Source organism: Lepisma saccharinum, chromosome 28, assembly GCF_977018435.1.
Source record: "Lepisma saccharinum chromosome 28, izLepSacc3.1, whole genome shotgun sequence".
In the NCBI taxonomy this organism is placed as follows: Eukaryota; Metazoa; Arthropoda; class Insecta; order Zygentoma; family Lepismatidae; genus Lepisma; species Lepisma saccharinum.
Window position 1 is genome coordinate 29098436 of NC_139256.1, and position 13419 is coordinate 29111854.

General features: G+C 34.6%; 1 protein-coding gene across 2 annotated transcripts in view; it reads right to left on the bottom strand.

The window, feature by feature from the left end:
- Positions 1 to 13419, bottom strand: part of LOC145981041 (uncharacterized) — a 99182-nt gene that overhangs the window by 24030 nt on the left and 61733 nt on the right. For both annotated transcript variants that reach the window (XM_083114137.1, XM_083114136.1), the window contains exons 6-9: positions 11002 to 11483; positions 9871 to 10097; positions 5872 to 6137; positions 272 to 446 (exon numbers count right to left, since the gene is read on the bottom strand). In XM_083114137.1, coding sequence (XP_082970263.1) covers positions 272 to 446; positions 5872 to 6137; positions 9871 to 10097; positions 11002 to 11483 — 1150 coding nt within the window. The remainder of the gene's footprint in view (positions 1 to 271; positions 447 to 5871; positions 6138 to 9870; positions 10098 to 11001; positions 11484 to 13419) is intronic.

The following is a 13419-nucleotide window of genomic DNA, read 5'->3' on the forward strand; positions in this document are numbered from 1 at the left end:
ATTAATTGTATTGTTTATAATTGATTGACATATTATACTTCTACCAATGCATATCATAAGTGCATATCTCAATATCAATTCTTCCACAAGGCTTTTGTTACGCACCAGAACTATTAGAAGGAGTATCGGAAGGGGTGGGAATTCTAGTGCTGTACTAAAAGAAATGCGTACAATCTAGAAGCAACATCACCTGTAAGCTTAAAAATAGAATGTCAGATTGCAACTATTCAATAACTATGATTCTTGACAGACCCAAAATAGAAACACCTACCTAAAGCTAGTATGGTGACAAATGGTGGGCGATCTGCTATTAACAATGAATGACCTCTTGGTTTGTTAATCCCAACACTTTGATTGTAGACACCCTTCACTGGTCCAACAACAGACTCGTAGCCATGCATTCGGTATGTGAAAGCCCTATGTGGATTTTCATATCGGAGCCTTTCCTGAAAAATCAGAAGCAAGCATAAATTAAATACAGTTTCCTCAATTACTTAATTCAAACTGCAATGAAAAAAATTAACACTAAAAACTGCCTTACGCTTTCTGCTGGGAAATATATTTCTAATATGGATGGGCTGATATGAAATTTTGGCCGATACCGATAAAGTACCGATATAAAATTTACCGATAACCGATAGTCTACCGATCCGATATAAGATTAGAAATGGTCCTTGAAAAACCTGAAAGGTTCACTGACCTATTTAAGAAATGTGTGTTTCAAGGTGACTGCAGTGCAAAAGAAGTTGCATATTTAGTCATTTACTTTTTAGAAAGTAGGGCATGGATAGTATCCATAGAAATTACAACAAAATGGCAGAATTTTGCACTAAATTATCAGATAATAATCGATATATCGGATCGGTGAAATAATCGGTAATTTTACCGATAAACCGATACATCGATATGCCTATATCTGCCGATACCGATAGAGTACCGATTAATCGGTCCCATCCCTAATTTCTAATATCCTATTCATAAGTTTACAATATTTTATCTAAAGTATTATAACACAAAATATAATTTAAATGAGATTGAATTTGGAAACTCTTTTCACTTGGGTACCAACAGAAAACATATTATCTGGATAGTGAAATCATCCTCATCCTTCGCAGTTTCCTGCCTCTGGCTGGGTTGACATAGAATTCAAGCCTCTCCATTTTTTCCTGGTCTTCCCCCACCTCCTCTCTTTCCACGGCATTCCAATCTTGTCCTCTTCTCCAAACACTCTCCACTCTGCTCTTTCCACAGACATCTTGGTCTCCCCCTTGGCCTTATTCACACTTCTTGTGCATTGTAAGCTCTTACTGGTAGTCTTTCTGCATCCATCCTCTTCATGTGTCCGAACCATCTCATATGTGCCTGATCTATCCTGTCCTGAAGCTTCACCACCCCCACTATCTGTTGGATCTCCTCATTACTTATTCTACCCCTTCTAGTCTTCCCCAATATACTCCTTAAAAATTAAATCTCCACTCTTTTGTCTCTCTCTGTCATTGTCCAAGTCTCTGCTCCCTATGTAATTATTGGCATGTAGTATGTTATATATTACCTTCTTGCATGTCATAGGTACATCTGTTCCACATTAATCTTCAAACGCTTTGATATAGTCCACCACCCATTTGTTCTCTTCTGTTTACCTCATTTATTCTTCCACTTCTCTCAATTATGCTTCCTAGATATTTGAAATCTAATGATTAAAAAAGTTTGACACAACACAACACAACAGAAAGAGCTGATGATGCAAATTCAATAGGGATGTGACCGATTAATCGGTGCTCTATCGGTATCGGCCAATATAGGCATATCAGTAAAATTGCCGATTATTTTACTGATCCGATATATCGATAAATATCTGATAGTTTAGTGCAAAATTCTGCCATTTTGTTGTAATTTTTATGGATAATCTCCATGCCCTACTTTTTAAAAAAGTAAATGTCTAAATATGCAATTTCTCTTGCACTGCCGTCACTTTGAAACACACATTCTTTAAGGTCAATGAACCTTTCAAGTTCTTCCAGGACCATTTCTAATTTTATATCGGATCGGTAGAATATCGGTTATCGGTATCGGTACTTTATCGGTATCAGCCAAAATTTTATATTGTCCCATCCCTAAAATTCAAAATTCGGGAAACATCACTTGTGTGTATATATAAAAGATATAATATGCTGATTAAAAATACAGTATATATGATATTACAAATGTAGTTAAAATCCTTTGAATCCTGGAGTTGGCTATTTTGTCCTTAGTCTGTAACTATATTAGTATTTTTTTATTATCTTTATATTGTCTTTCTGCCACTTTTGGCTAATAGTGACAATAAGGGTGTGTGATGAAATTGATGAGAAGACACTGAAAGAACATCATCCATGCCCAGGTCGGGACTCACTGAAACCTGGCAACTTCAGTGGCAAGACTTAACGTGCTCGGTCACCAAGACCGTTTTTGTAACTATAAATAGTGCAAATGGTCAAATATGATTTTTTTACAATGGCATATGCTGCAGACATAAAATTATATATGGTTAGAGCTTGTGAGAATCACATACATGCAAGTGTCCACATGTTGAGTAATTTAAATGAAAACTGATCAACAGACTGATTATAACACTGCCAATTAATCAGGCCCACCAGTAGTAAAAAGTTAAAAAAATGTAGATATTATTCTGCTGTCATTATCATAACAATTAATGATATTGAAAGCAATCTGATCATTATTAACCAAAAGTGGCAGAGAAGCAACAAATAACAAGAATAAGAAATCAATCTGATTTTACAAAACAGAATCAAAACATTTTCTTGAGGGACCTCCTCCTCCATATTTACGCAGGATTCAAACTTCAGACCTTACATTATAGAACATGCTATGTATCCACAACCAATCCTTCCACTGAAAAATGATATAACAGACCCACCTTGCAATTGCTGGATGATACAATTAACAGGCAAGTATGATTTAGTTCAAACAGCCCCCTCCCTCTCCTTGCACCCAAAACCACACATTTGAAGAGTTTATGTTGGTCCACCACACAACCCCATACTATGCACATCCAGGGTAACATTAGAGGAAATGGCTATCACTGAAGGCAGGAGTGTTTGGTGGCTCTACATACATCGTGCCTGTAATCAAAATCCTGCAGACATGTTGTACATTGCAGAATATCATGAAGAAATTGCTGTAATGGTTGTTGTGATTTTCACAAGCTGCATGTGAAGCTTGCATGGAATCATGCCACTGTTTCCTCCTCAACTGGCAGTTGGCCTGTTGACTTTCTCTTACAGATGTTGCATCATTTCTTAAATTTAGAGTACTACTTATTTAGCAAATTTGGAGCGGAAATGAAATTGTATATGAATAACAAATTTGCGTGGTTGATTTGGTTTATGTTACTTTGCTTTCCCTGTCACTTTTGCAGGGTGTCTACCAAAATAACAAATCCAAAATTTTGACTTTTTCTTGACCTTTTTTTTTTCACTTTTCTTAACATTTATTTAATCGCCCCCTACTTAGGTATAGTTGGAAATTAAGATAATATATATGTATTTTTATTCAATAAGAAACCCCTACCACAAGGCCCGTTAAGATGAAAACTGAAGCTGTACTTCAACAAGAGATTTAGACTTGCTCTAATTATTAAAGCATATGTAACAATTAGGGATGTGATGAAGCTGAAAATTTACCGATGCCGATGTACTCACCGATAATTTTTGGAACCGATACCGATGCCGATATTTAACCGATTCCGATACATAAGATTACTAAACAGAAATGGGAAGTTATTTTCTATTGCATATCATATGTATATACATATATTTTCTCAAGAGATGCGAATGTATCATATATTTGCATCTACAAACGGTTATGTGAATCTAGAGATTTAACATTAGTACACAAGCAGTTCTTTGACATGCAAAATGAATGCCTGTTCTGACAGATTCAACTTCAGAAATACGAGATTTGAAAGCACTTCAGGAAGTAACCTACTTATTCTCTTATCGCAAATCTGTTCAGCAACACTGAACACTCAATCACTGAATACTGATGCAGCAGGTATACTCAAATATTTTCTCAGCACTTGCTTCAGGTTTGAATACTCATTTTTGAATTTCCAATACAACAGCAGATCCTGGTTCAGCAATGTACTGTTTCATTTCCGATTTATAGTTAGGTTGATCCTCTGAATGCGAGTTTGCAATAATTTTATTACAAAAACTCTACAATAATGACGAATCATAACCAAATTTTCAATAAATCTTACAAAACTAGAATATAAAAGTTATTAGAAGGTAAAAACTCTAGTATAATCTGTACCAGTTTAAATATCGGATTTTTGCCGATGCGTCAATTTCTGCCGATTTTCATACATCTGTAATCGGCTTTGGCACATCCCTAGAAATTAAGATAATATATATGTATTTTTACTCAATACGAAACCTCTACCACAAGGCCGGTTAAGATGAAAACTGAAGCTGTACTTCAACAAGAGATTTAGACTTGCTTTAATTATTAATGCTTCAGACTTCATCCTGGATGGGGAATGACCTCATTATTTCCATATTTTTATGCATACAAGAATGTAATTCTTAAGAAATAAAGGGAACAAATCTTAACCACAACTCAATACAATTTTAGATTTCCAAATATTCAGTTCTTATCAAATCCCAGTACAGGTATATAACAATGCAAATTCACTATACTGTACAAAATAGCAAAAATTCTTGACTACAAACGTAATTTCTAGACTTGTTCTTGACTTTCTGGAATGGTAGACACCCTGTTTTGGCAGAGATGAGAATGAATGACGATATGATGAAATTGATGAAGGGATATTCACAAAGAACACTCATGCCACGATTCAAATCCGGGACCTCTGGCATGGCAGTGAGATGTGCTAACTAGTCTGCCACTGGGGCAGGCGAATAACAAATTTGTGAATGTGGGAAAAGCTCTCCTATATTCAATGGCAGTCACTTTCTCTAATGTCGACTCTAGTGGAGAACAGTGCATACTTTGTGGCTGCAAGGTACTCTAACATTAAATTTTTCAAGTCTTTACTTTAACATCCATACCAAGTTAGTGATTCTGAATATCATTAAACATAAGTAATATGCATGCATATTTAGTTTTTGATGAAAACACGAAATGTGAAATAAAACATTGTAATGTTAATTTTTCATATTTTTGAAAGGTGTGATGCATTTTCCTACCCTGTTTTGTCACGAAATGATGCGAAATACTCTTAAACACGAAATTTCAAGTTCATTTACCAACACGACACTTCCTGAAGTCAGAATTATCCTGGGAGTTATGCAATTCACGGAAAATTGATTAATTCTGCTATAGATAAAAAAATTGAGAAGCAAAAATGGACCCCATTATGCAGGAATAAACTTAATATTCTGGTAACAACTTAAAATGTGCTATTAGAAGGGATATGCTTATTTTGTGTAGTAAGTGCAGTTTATAAATCAAATTTGGAATTATATTCACATTTTTAAAACCAAAATGTCATTTTATATACCACTTTTTCAATGCTATAACAGACATATTTTATTTTATTTACAGTTTTTGAACACGAAACTGATTCTGTTTTTGTACCAAAATGTTGCTTTTTTATTTACCAAAAATATGTGCCTCTAGTAATAAGTGTTTCAAATCAGGAACATCATTTATGCTAGCCCTGTACATGTAATCTGTAAAAGAACAACATGCATGTGTGAAGTATTGGGGACAATACCAGCAAACAGAAAAAATGAAAATTGTGCATTCAAAGAAAGAACACAAAAGTACAAAATTAGAATAAAAAAATGTGTTCTTTTTATCCCCTAATGACCAGGACTACCGTTAAATGTTTAGTATTATGCTTACTTGTTCTCTAAATGCTTCTTTCTCCTCTTCAGTACTTGGCCGAACCATCCACGATGTGGGACATCTTGGAGGTGGTGGGGAGTTTGCTCGTTCTTCACCTTCCTCTTCCCTGATTGGCTCCGCTGGCATCTCATCCCGCCTCTCCAGCCAGTACTGACAGAGCGGGAGCAAATGGTTGTCTGAATCCCTCCCAGCTCCTATCCACTGATAAGCCTGCATGTGAGGCTTGTATTCTATGTAAGGCACAAAGTCTTCTGGCTGTGCATCTGAAAGCATCGACAACATATTCTAAATTAAATAAATAAAATAATACATGTTACATAAACAAGCATATTTTTAGATTGACAATGTTTCAATGCTCTCTCATAGTATTTTTATTGATATATTTACCTGATATTTGTTAAGCAATTTTTTTTACACTGAAATAGTAATTATATCACAGATCCTATTTAAAATTACATTAAAGGAGCATCATATTACAAGCAATGAAACTGATTTTTTTTTTGTCATGCTTTTACAAAAGCATTAAACTGAAAATGTTATAACACTGTTGCAATGCAATGAATCTGGTGAATGAACATTAGCCAAAAAAAAAAAAAAAAGGCATATTGGAACTGGTATCATAATCAATAACATTAATCCATTTAAAGTGATTACTAGGGGCTGGGACTTTACGTTCTATAAAAACTAAGTCATAAAAATTGAAAAATATGCAATTAAAAATTAAAAACATGTTTGAAAAATGCAGAAATATTTCCAGTAAAGCAAACATGCACGACAGTACTTTCGAATTTCTCATTATAAGATGTCGGCATCTTCCAGGGAAGATCGACTAGGGTGGGGTATTAAATGAGTTAGAATATCTTTAACCAATAAAAGTTGTGGGAAAATACTGAAAATATCATGAGGTTCACTGCAATTATCCTAAGTCTCATTTATTATTATGTCAGATTTACACATTTCTGGAAACTAAAGCACAATTGACAGCTCTCTACAGCTCCAGTAAATCTGACTGATTGTTGTGAGAAGCGAAAAAAAGGTAAAGAAATGAGAACAATTGAAACTTGTTTATTTTCTGCCCGATGATTCTTGTGCCCACCCAACAATGACTGAGAACATATTTCCTCAACAACGTTCGCATGGCTATCAACTATCAGCGGAATAAAAAAAAGGGATACTATTGTTCTGTACTAGATAAGAAAATACAGCATTTGATCTTAATTTCTTCATTCGTAATTTCCTTATCCTGGCATAGTAGATAATATGAACTATCCATTGCGCTAAAGGTACAAAGAATAAATTATAAAATAACCAATTACATGCAAGATAATTATGAAATTATACAGAAATATGTCTTATTAGGAGAAAATTGAAGAAATATATTGTAAAAACACGAAATTGCTAAAATATGTCAAAACATGCCTTATCAAGTTAGTCTATTTCAGATGATATTTATCAGATATGCAAAGATCTGACCCAATATTCGATCATATGCAAAATAAAAAATATGTTATAACAGAGTCCGAGACCCTAGTGATTACGATATTAAACAATTTACTTTCAAAATGATCAAAAAGGACATACCACTTGCGAAGTTTACCTGAGTACAGTGTTGTACTGTTCATGCAAAAGAGAAACGTGGTTTTGAGGTTGTTTCTTTGAAATAGCCTCAACTTTCTTTCTACTCAAAAACACCGTATTGGCCCGAATATAAGCTGCACATTTTATGCAAATTTCAATTGTGAAAAATTAGGAGTCATGTTCGCAACCTCAAAAAAAAAAAATATGACATTTCATCAAATCATGTGCTGTTAAAAAATGTGCTGATTTCTCATTTGAAATAACAATAATGCAACAATAGCATTGTTGTTTCTAACTAAGCATTGTAAAAAATGTCAGCATTCTTGATAACGTACTCTTTGATTTTATTAAGATTGTGTTCGTTCTTCTCAAAGCTTATACAGATATTCATTTCTACTGAAGTGGATCTACAGGTTTGTTGCCAATAAGAACGATCGTGTGGAGAAGAAAGCATCATCAATAGAGGCATGCAAATTTTGTTTTTGACGAAAACACGATATATGAAATAACATGCTGTAATGTTCATTTCTCATGTTTCTGAAAGGTGTGAGGTGCATTTTCCTACCCTGTTTTGTCACGAAATAATGCGAAATTTACCCTTAAACACGAAATTTACCGTTTATATACTGACGTAACACTTTCTGAAGTCTGAAATGAGTGAGTAATGCAATTCACGGAAAATTGATTAATCCTGCTGTAAATATTTGAGAAGCAAAAATTGACCCCTTTACACAGGAATAAACTTAAGTCTCTGGTAACTACATAAATGTTCTATTAGGAGGGCTAAGTTTATTTTGTGTAATAAGAGCAGTTTTTAAATCAAATTTAGGATTATATTCACAATTTTAAAACCAAAATGTCATTTTATATGACACTTTTGATGTGATTATTCACCGCTTTAACACCGAAATTTTATTTTATTTACCGCTTTTGAATACGAAATCGACTCTGTTTTTGTACCAAAATTTTGCTTTTTTATTTACCAAAAATATGTGCCTCTAATCATCAAGCTTGGGAATAAAGCATAGTTACGATGCAAGTTTCAAACTTGCAGTTGTCTGTTAACGATAAAGCCACAAGGAACAGAGAGGCCGGAAAGAAATATGAACTTGACGAATCTAATGTGCGACGTTGGGTTGCTCCTGAGCCAAAACTGAAAAATGCACTTTCAACGAGAAGATCTTTCAATGGACCAATTTTCTTTTCTTAAAATTTTAGGGCACTAGTGGTATTGGTTCAAATTTAGTCATCGATACCAGCCAAAACTATTAGAACACAAGGTTATCTCATTAGTGCAAAAGTGAATGAATTTTTGTTCACAGAATCTTGTTATTTTGTTAAATTATGCACAATGTGCAATTTAATTTAATTTCATATCAACATTATGATGCAAAGTGAAATGCAAAATTAAACTAAATCTATTTTGACATTCAAATTATCTTCAGTAATTCTTTGAATATTTTAAAGCAAAACAGTTCTAAATCGATGTGGTATGCTCTCAACTCAGTAATAATATTTTAATATTCTAAACATAACTTCTACAATGTTACAATGTTCAAGCATCCATGTCAGTGGGAACCAGAACAGTTCTTTAATAATATAAAAACATTTTAAAATTGATCTTTGCTGAATACTTGCACCTTTTATTTTATGTAAATGGTTTGACAACTTTATGAAATTATATTTTCAATATCTTCTCAATGCTGAGATAAATGTGAAGTTTCATTCTGTAGAGTACAAAAAAGTTAAATTTTGTTTTGTTATCGATTGTTGTTATCCATATAACAAGCACCAGTTTCAGGTAATTCTAATAATAATTATAATAATATCAATAAATGCCAATAATATTAGTAGAGGCATGCATATTTAGTTTTTGATGAAAACATGAAATGTTAATTAACATATTTTAATGTTAATTTTTCATGTTTCTGAAAGGTATGAGGTGCATTTTCCTACCCTCTGTCTCGAAATCATGCAAAATGAACTGCAAAATGCAAAATAGACTATTAAACATGAAATTTAGAATTTATTTACAGACTCAACACTTTCTAAAGTTTGAATTATCTGTGTAAGTTACGCAATTCATGGAAAATTGATTAATTCTGCTGTAAATATTTGAGAAGCAAAAAATTAAGTCCTTTATACAGGAATAAACTTAATACTCTGGTAACTACATAAATGTGATATTAGAAGGGATATGTTTAATATGTGAAATAAGTGGTTTTTAAATCAAATTTAGGATTATATTCACAATTTTAAAACCAAATGTTATTTTATATACCACTTTTTATACTTTTTTCACCACTATAACACTAAAATGTTATTTTATTTACTGCTTTTGAACCCAAAATTGACTGTTTTTGTATCAAAAGTTTGCCTTTGTTTACCAAAAATATGTGCCTCTAATTTTAGTCATACCTGGGTAATCTCCAGACAAAAATCTGATTGCTGAGGACAGCATAAAGACCCAACTGTCTGCTGCAGCATACCAATCGTTCAGTGGTGAAATAGGACTTTCCTGCCACGCTCTAAGGCTCTCTTCCAACATCGACATGGTCATGCGTTGATCTGGAGTTGAGCATATCACATCCCGAACCAAGGAAAAGAAACAAATGTGTGTCTCTTGCATAAGTTCTGGTGTAGGCCTGAAAACAAATATGTTTAAGAGTATGTACATATTAGTCAATACAATATCATAACAGTTTACAGGATTAGAAGCTACCGGATGTTTTCAGGCTATGTCGCACACTGTTTCGATATAGCATTCCTCAGTTGTAAGCCATGACAAATCTAATCCTAGAATGAAACATAGTGGAGCTGTGTGTGCATATTGAGAAAAGTTATTATGGTAATTTGTGTTCTGTGAAAAACCAGTTTCAACCACATGTTTGTTTATTTCAGTCTGTGTGAGTGAGTGACAGAGGGCCCGTTCCAAAAAGTCGCACGAGTTTAACACGTTAAAAGAGTTATGGTAACTGGCCGTCCCATAAGTGCTCTTATGCGTTTCATGAGGTTTGTTATGCTGTCTCAAAAGTCACTTCCTGTGCGTTTCGTGCAAGAATGAGATTTACCAAATGCACGGGCCAGGAGGCTGGTTTGTTCGGTGAGAATGTATGATGGCTTCAAACTGTACTAGTTCGGAAAATGTATTATAATGTTAACAGAGCGATATGAAGCAACATGCACAAGATGAGTGTGCCTCAACTGTTCTTACAATGTGATTAAAATGAGTAAGAGTATCAGCAGTAGAGTTTATTTCTGCCGGAAGGACATGCCTTCCACTGGCACGTGATGCATGTGTATATACAGTGGAACCCTGATTTTACATTTTCCCACATTATACATTCAATCTTCAAGGTCCCAAAATAGCAAAATGATATGAAATTTTCCTAGATTTTACATTTTCTCGCATTATAAGTTCTCCACATGGTCCCTTGAAAAGTGTATATATTGTAGACACGTATATTTGGATACTTTCTATGGATACTATCGGATACTATCAAAAGAAAACCAGATATGAAACCGGTTAAAAAGAGAAAAAGAACTTACTTTATTTCTTCCAGATTCACATCTATGTTGTGCGACTCTTCGAGCTCCATAGGCAAATTCATCATGTCCAAACCTTCCAGATCACCATGATGAAATGCTTGAAAATCACCCGAAAAATCGTTGGCCACTTCGTCTTCCATCTTGATTGTAACTTTATTGCTACTGTGTTGATTTTTGGAAGCTTTCTCGTTTGGCGTTACCGACGGAGTCCGCTTGCGTGATATCTTTGGTGTAACCTTTGGTTCTTCTTCAACTTTGTCTATCTCATTGTGGAGACCATCAGCTTCCGATTCAGATTCTGACAGGGAACTCTCTACAATAGGGCTTATCTTGATGTCCACCATCGGCTTGACTTCCACCTTCAACTTTTTCTTTGCTTTTGGTTCATGCTGAGATGGACGATGTGTTACTCGCTTTGCAATTTGAGTTCTTAGTGCCACATCTTGTAATGTTATTCCCCGAGTGCTCAATTCAGGATGAATCTGGAAATGTACAAAATTATTTTTAGTTTTCAAACACACACACACACACACAGTGAAGCCTTCATATTTACAGCTAAGGAACATAAAATACAGAAACTTAAAACGGGAAAATTAAAATCAATTCATTAATTCTGATAAACTTACTATTCATTTTTCAGAGATAGATTTCACCACTAGTCTGGTGGCTTTGTCAGGCGTGAACAAAGCTACCAGATGAGTGGCGAAATTGACCTCTGAAAAAAATTACGCGGAAAAATGAATAGTATGTTTATCAGAGTTAATTACCTATCTCCACGTAACCGCCAAACTGATATCTTTAGATACAATCAATTCATTGTTAAGAAAACAAATACATAACTCTCAAACTTTAGCACATACATAGATAACCAGTATTTTGAAGTATTTTACCGGTTATCTTCTATAATGATACACAAAAATACCTGTTACCATATTTATGCGTGTATAATGCGCACCCTGGTTTTTTATGGGTAAAAGTGACAAATGCATATAATGCACAGTACAATCCAGTTTCAAAGAATTGGCTTTGTTAGTTGTAGGTCGTAAAGCTGTTGCTATGCTGATCAAGAGTGAATGACATCATACTTATTTAATGAGTCACCTGTTGCTACGTGGACCAAGAGGAAAATATCCTCTTGTGTAAACAATAAGTCTCCAACCCATGCCACCTCCCCCCTCTCCCTCCATTGTGTTTAGCATCCAAAAGCTTTCACTCTTTAACCACCTTATTTATTCTGTAATAGTAGAAAGCTTATCAAAATCACGTTATGGATTTGCAGTGCTCAGAAAGTTATTTTCTATTATTTCTTGCCCATCAAATACTGCTGATACGTATCCCATGTCACGGAAGGTGCATGCCTGAATTCCGCCAGAGTTGCACTGCTTTTCTTTGTGTCGCAGAAGATTAGATTACAAAGTGAAAAATCATGTGAAGTAGCCTTCTAAAAGAACTTCAAAATATATACTTTTTCTTTCCGTGACTAATGTAACATTTATACGAGGCACATTCAGGACCTTCCAAATAGCAGTTAGCTCCACAATTTTTCTTCCATTAAGGAATTTACACACTCCATGTGTGTCATATTATTTGGCCAGTAATACATTTTAACTGTTATTATCTTTTTCCTTACGTTTTCTTTCATCCAAAGTACCATAAAAATTAGAACGTTCCTTCGTTTTGTGATGAACTTATTTCAAACGCATTTCACATTAGTGTAGTTATCTTGAATGGAATACTGTTTCCATATTCAGAAACTGCAGGATTTAAGCTTTACACCGACATAACGTGATAGGGTTCCGTAAACATGAAAAATTAATGCAAGTGTCCCAAAATCATGGATCGACCCTGTACAGTTTCATGTTGGCTGCCTGAATTATTCCGTACATAATACGCACCACAGTTTTTGGAAAAAAGTGAGCATTATACATGAGTAAATATGGTATATAACCCGTGGTGCAACAGCCTACTTACTGACCACCGGCCTGAATCTCACCTGCCGAGGTGGGAGATTATCCAATCAGTTACAGCATGACAAACCCTCAGTCATCGTAGGTTTCTGTGACCAGGTTACACTACACATTCATAACTCCCCAATGTCACAATAGGGATGGTCACCAGTCCCATACACAGGTGGAAATCTCAGGAGAAAAGTTATTACACTTTCCCCCAGGATACTCGAAACCTGCATGCATTATGTAGCTGGAGCCCAAAGCATGATGTCTTGGACCAAAAGACTGCTGTGCAGTACAAACTTTATTTCACTGAAATATCTCTGTTCGTTACAAAGTTATAGTGAATTTAAATGTGGGAAGAACTTTTGGAAAACCCTGTATAAAACCTTCAAAGGGTTCTTATTTCACTTGCTTTTCTGCCCCTCTAGGCTAATCACAATTACAATAAGGAATGATAATTACATGG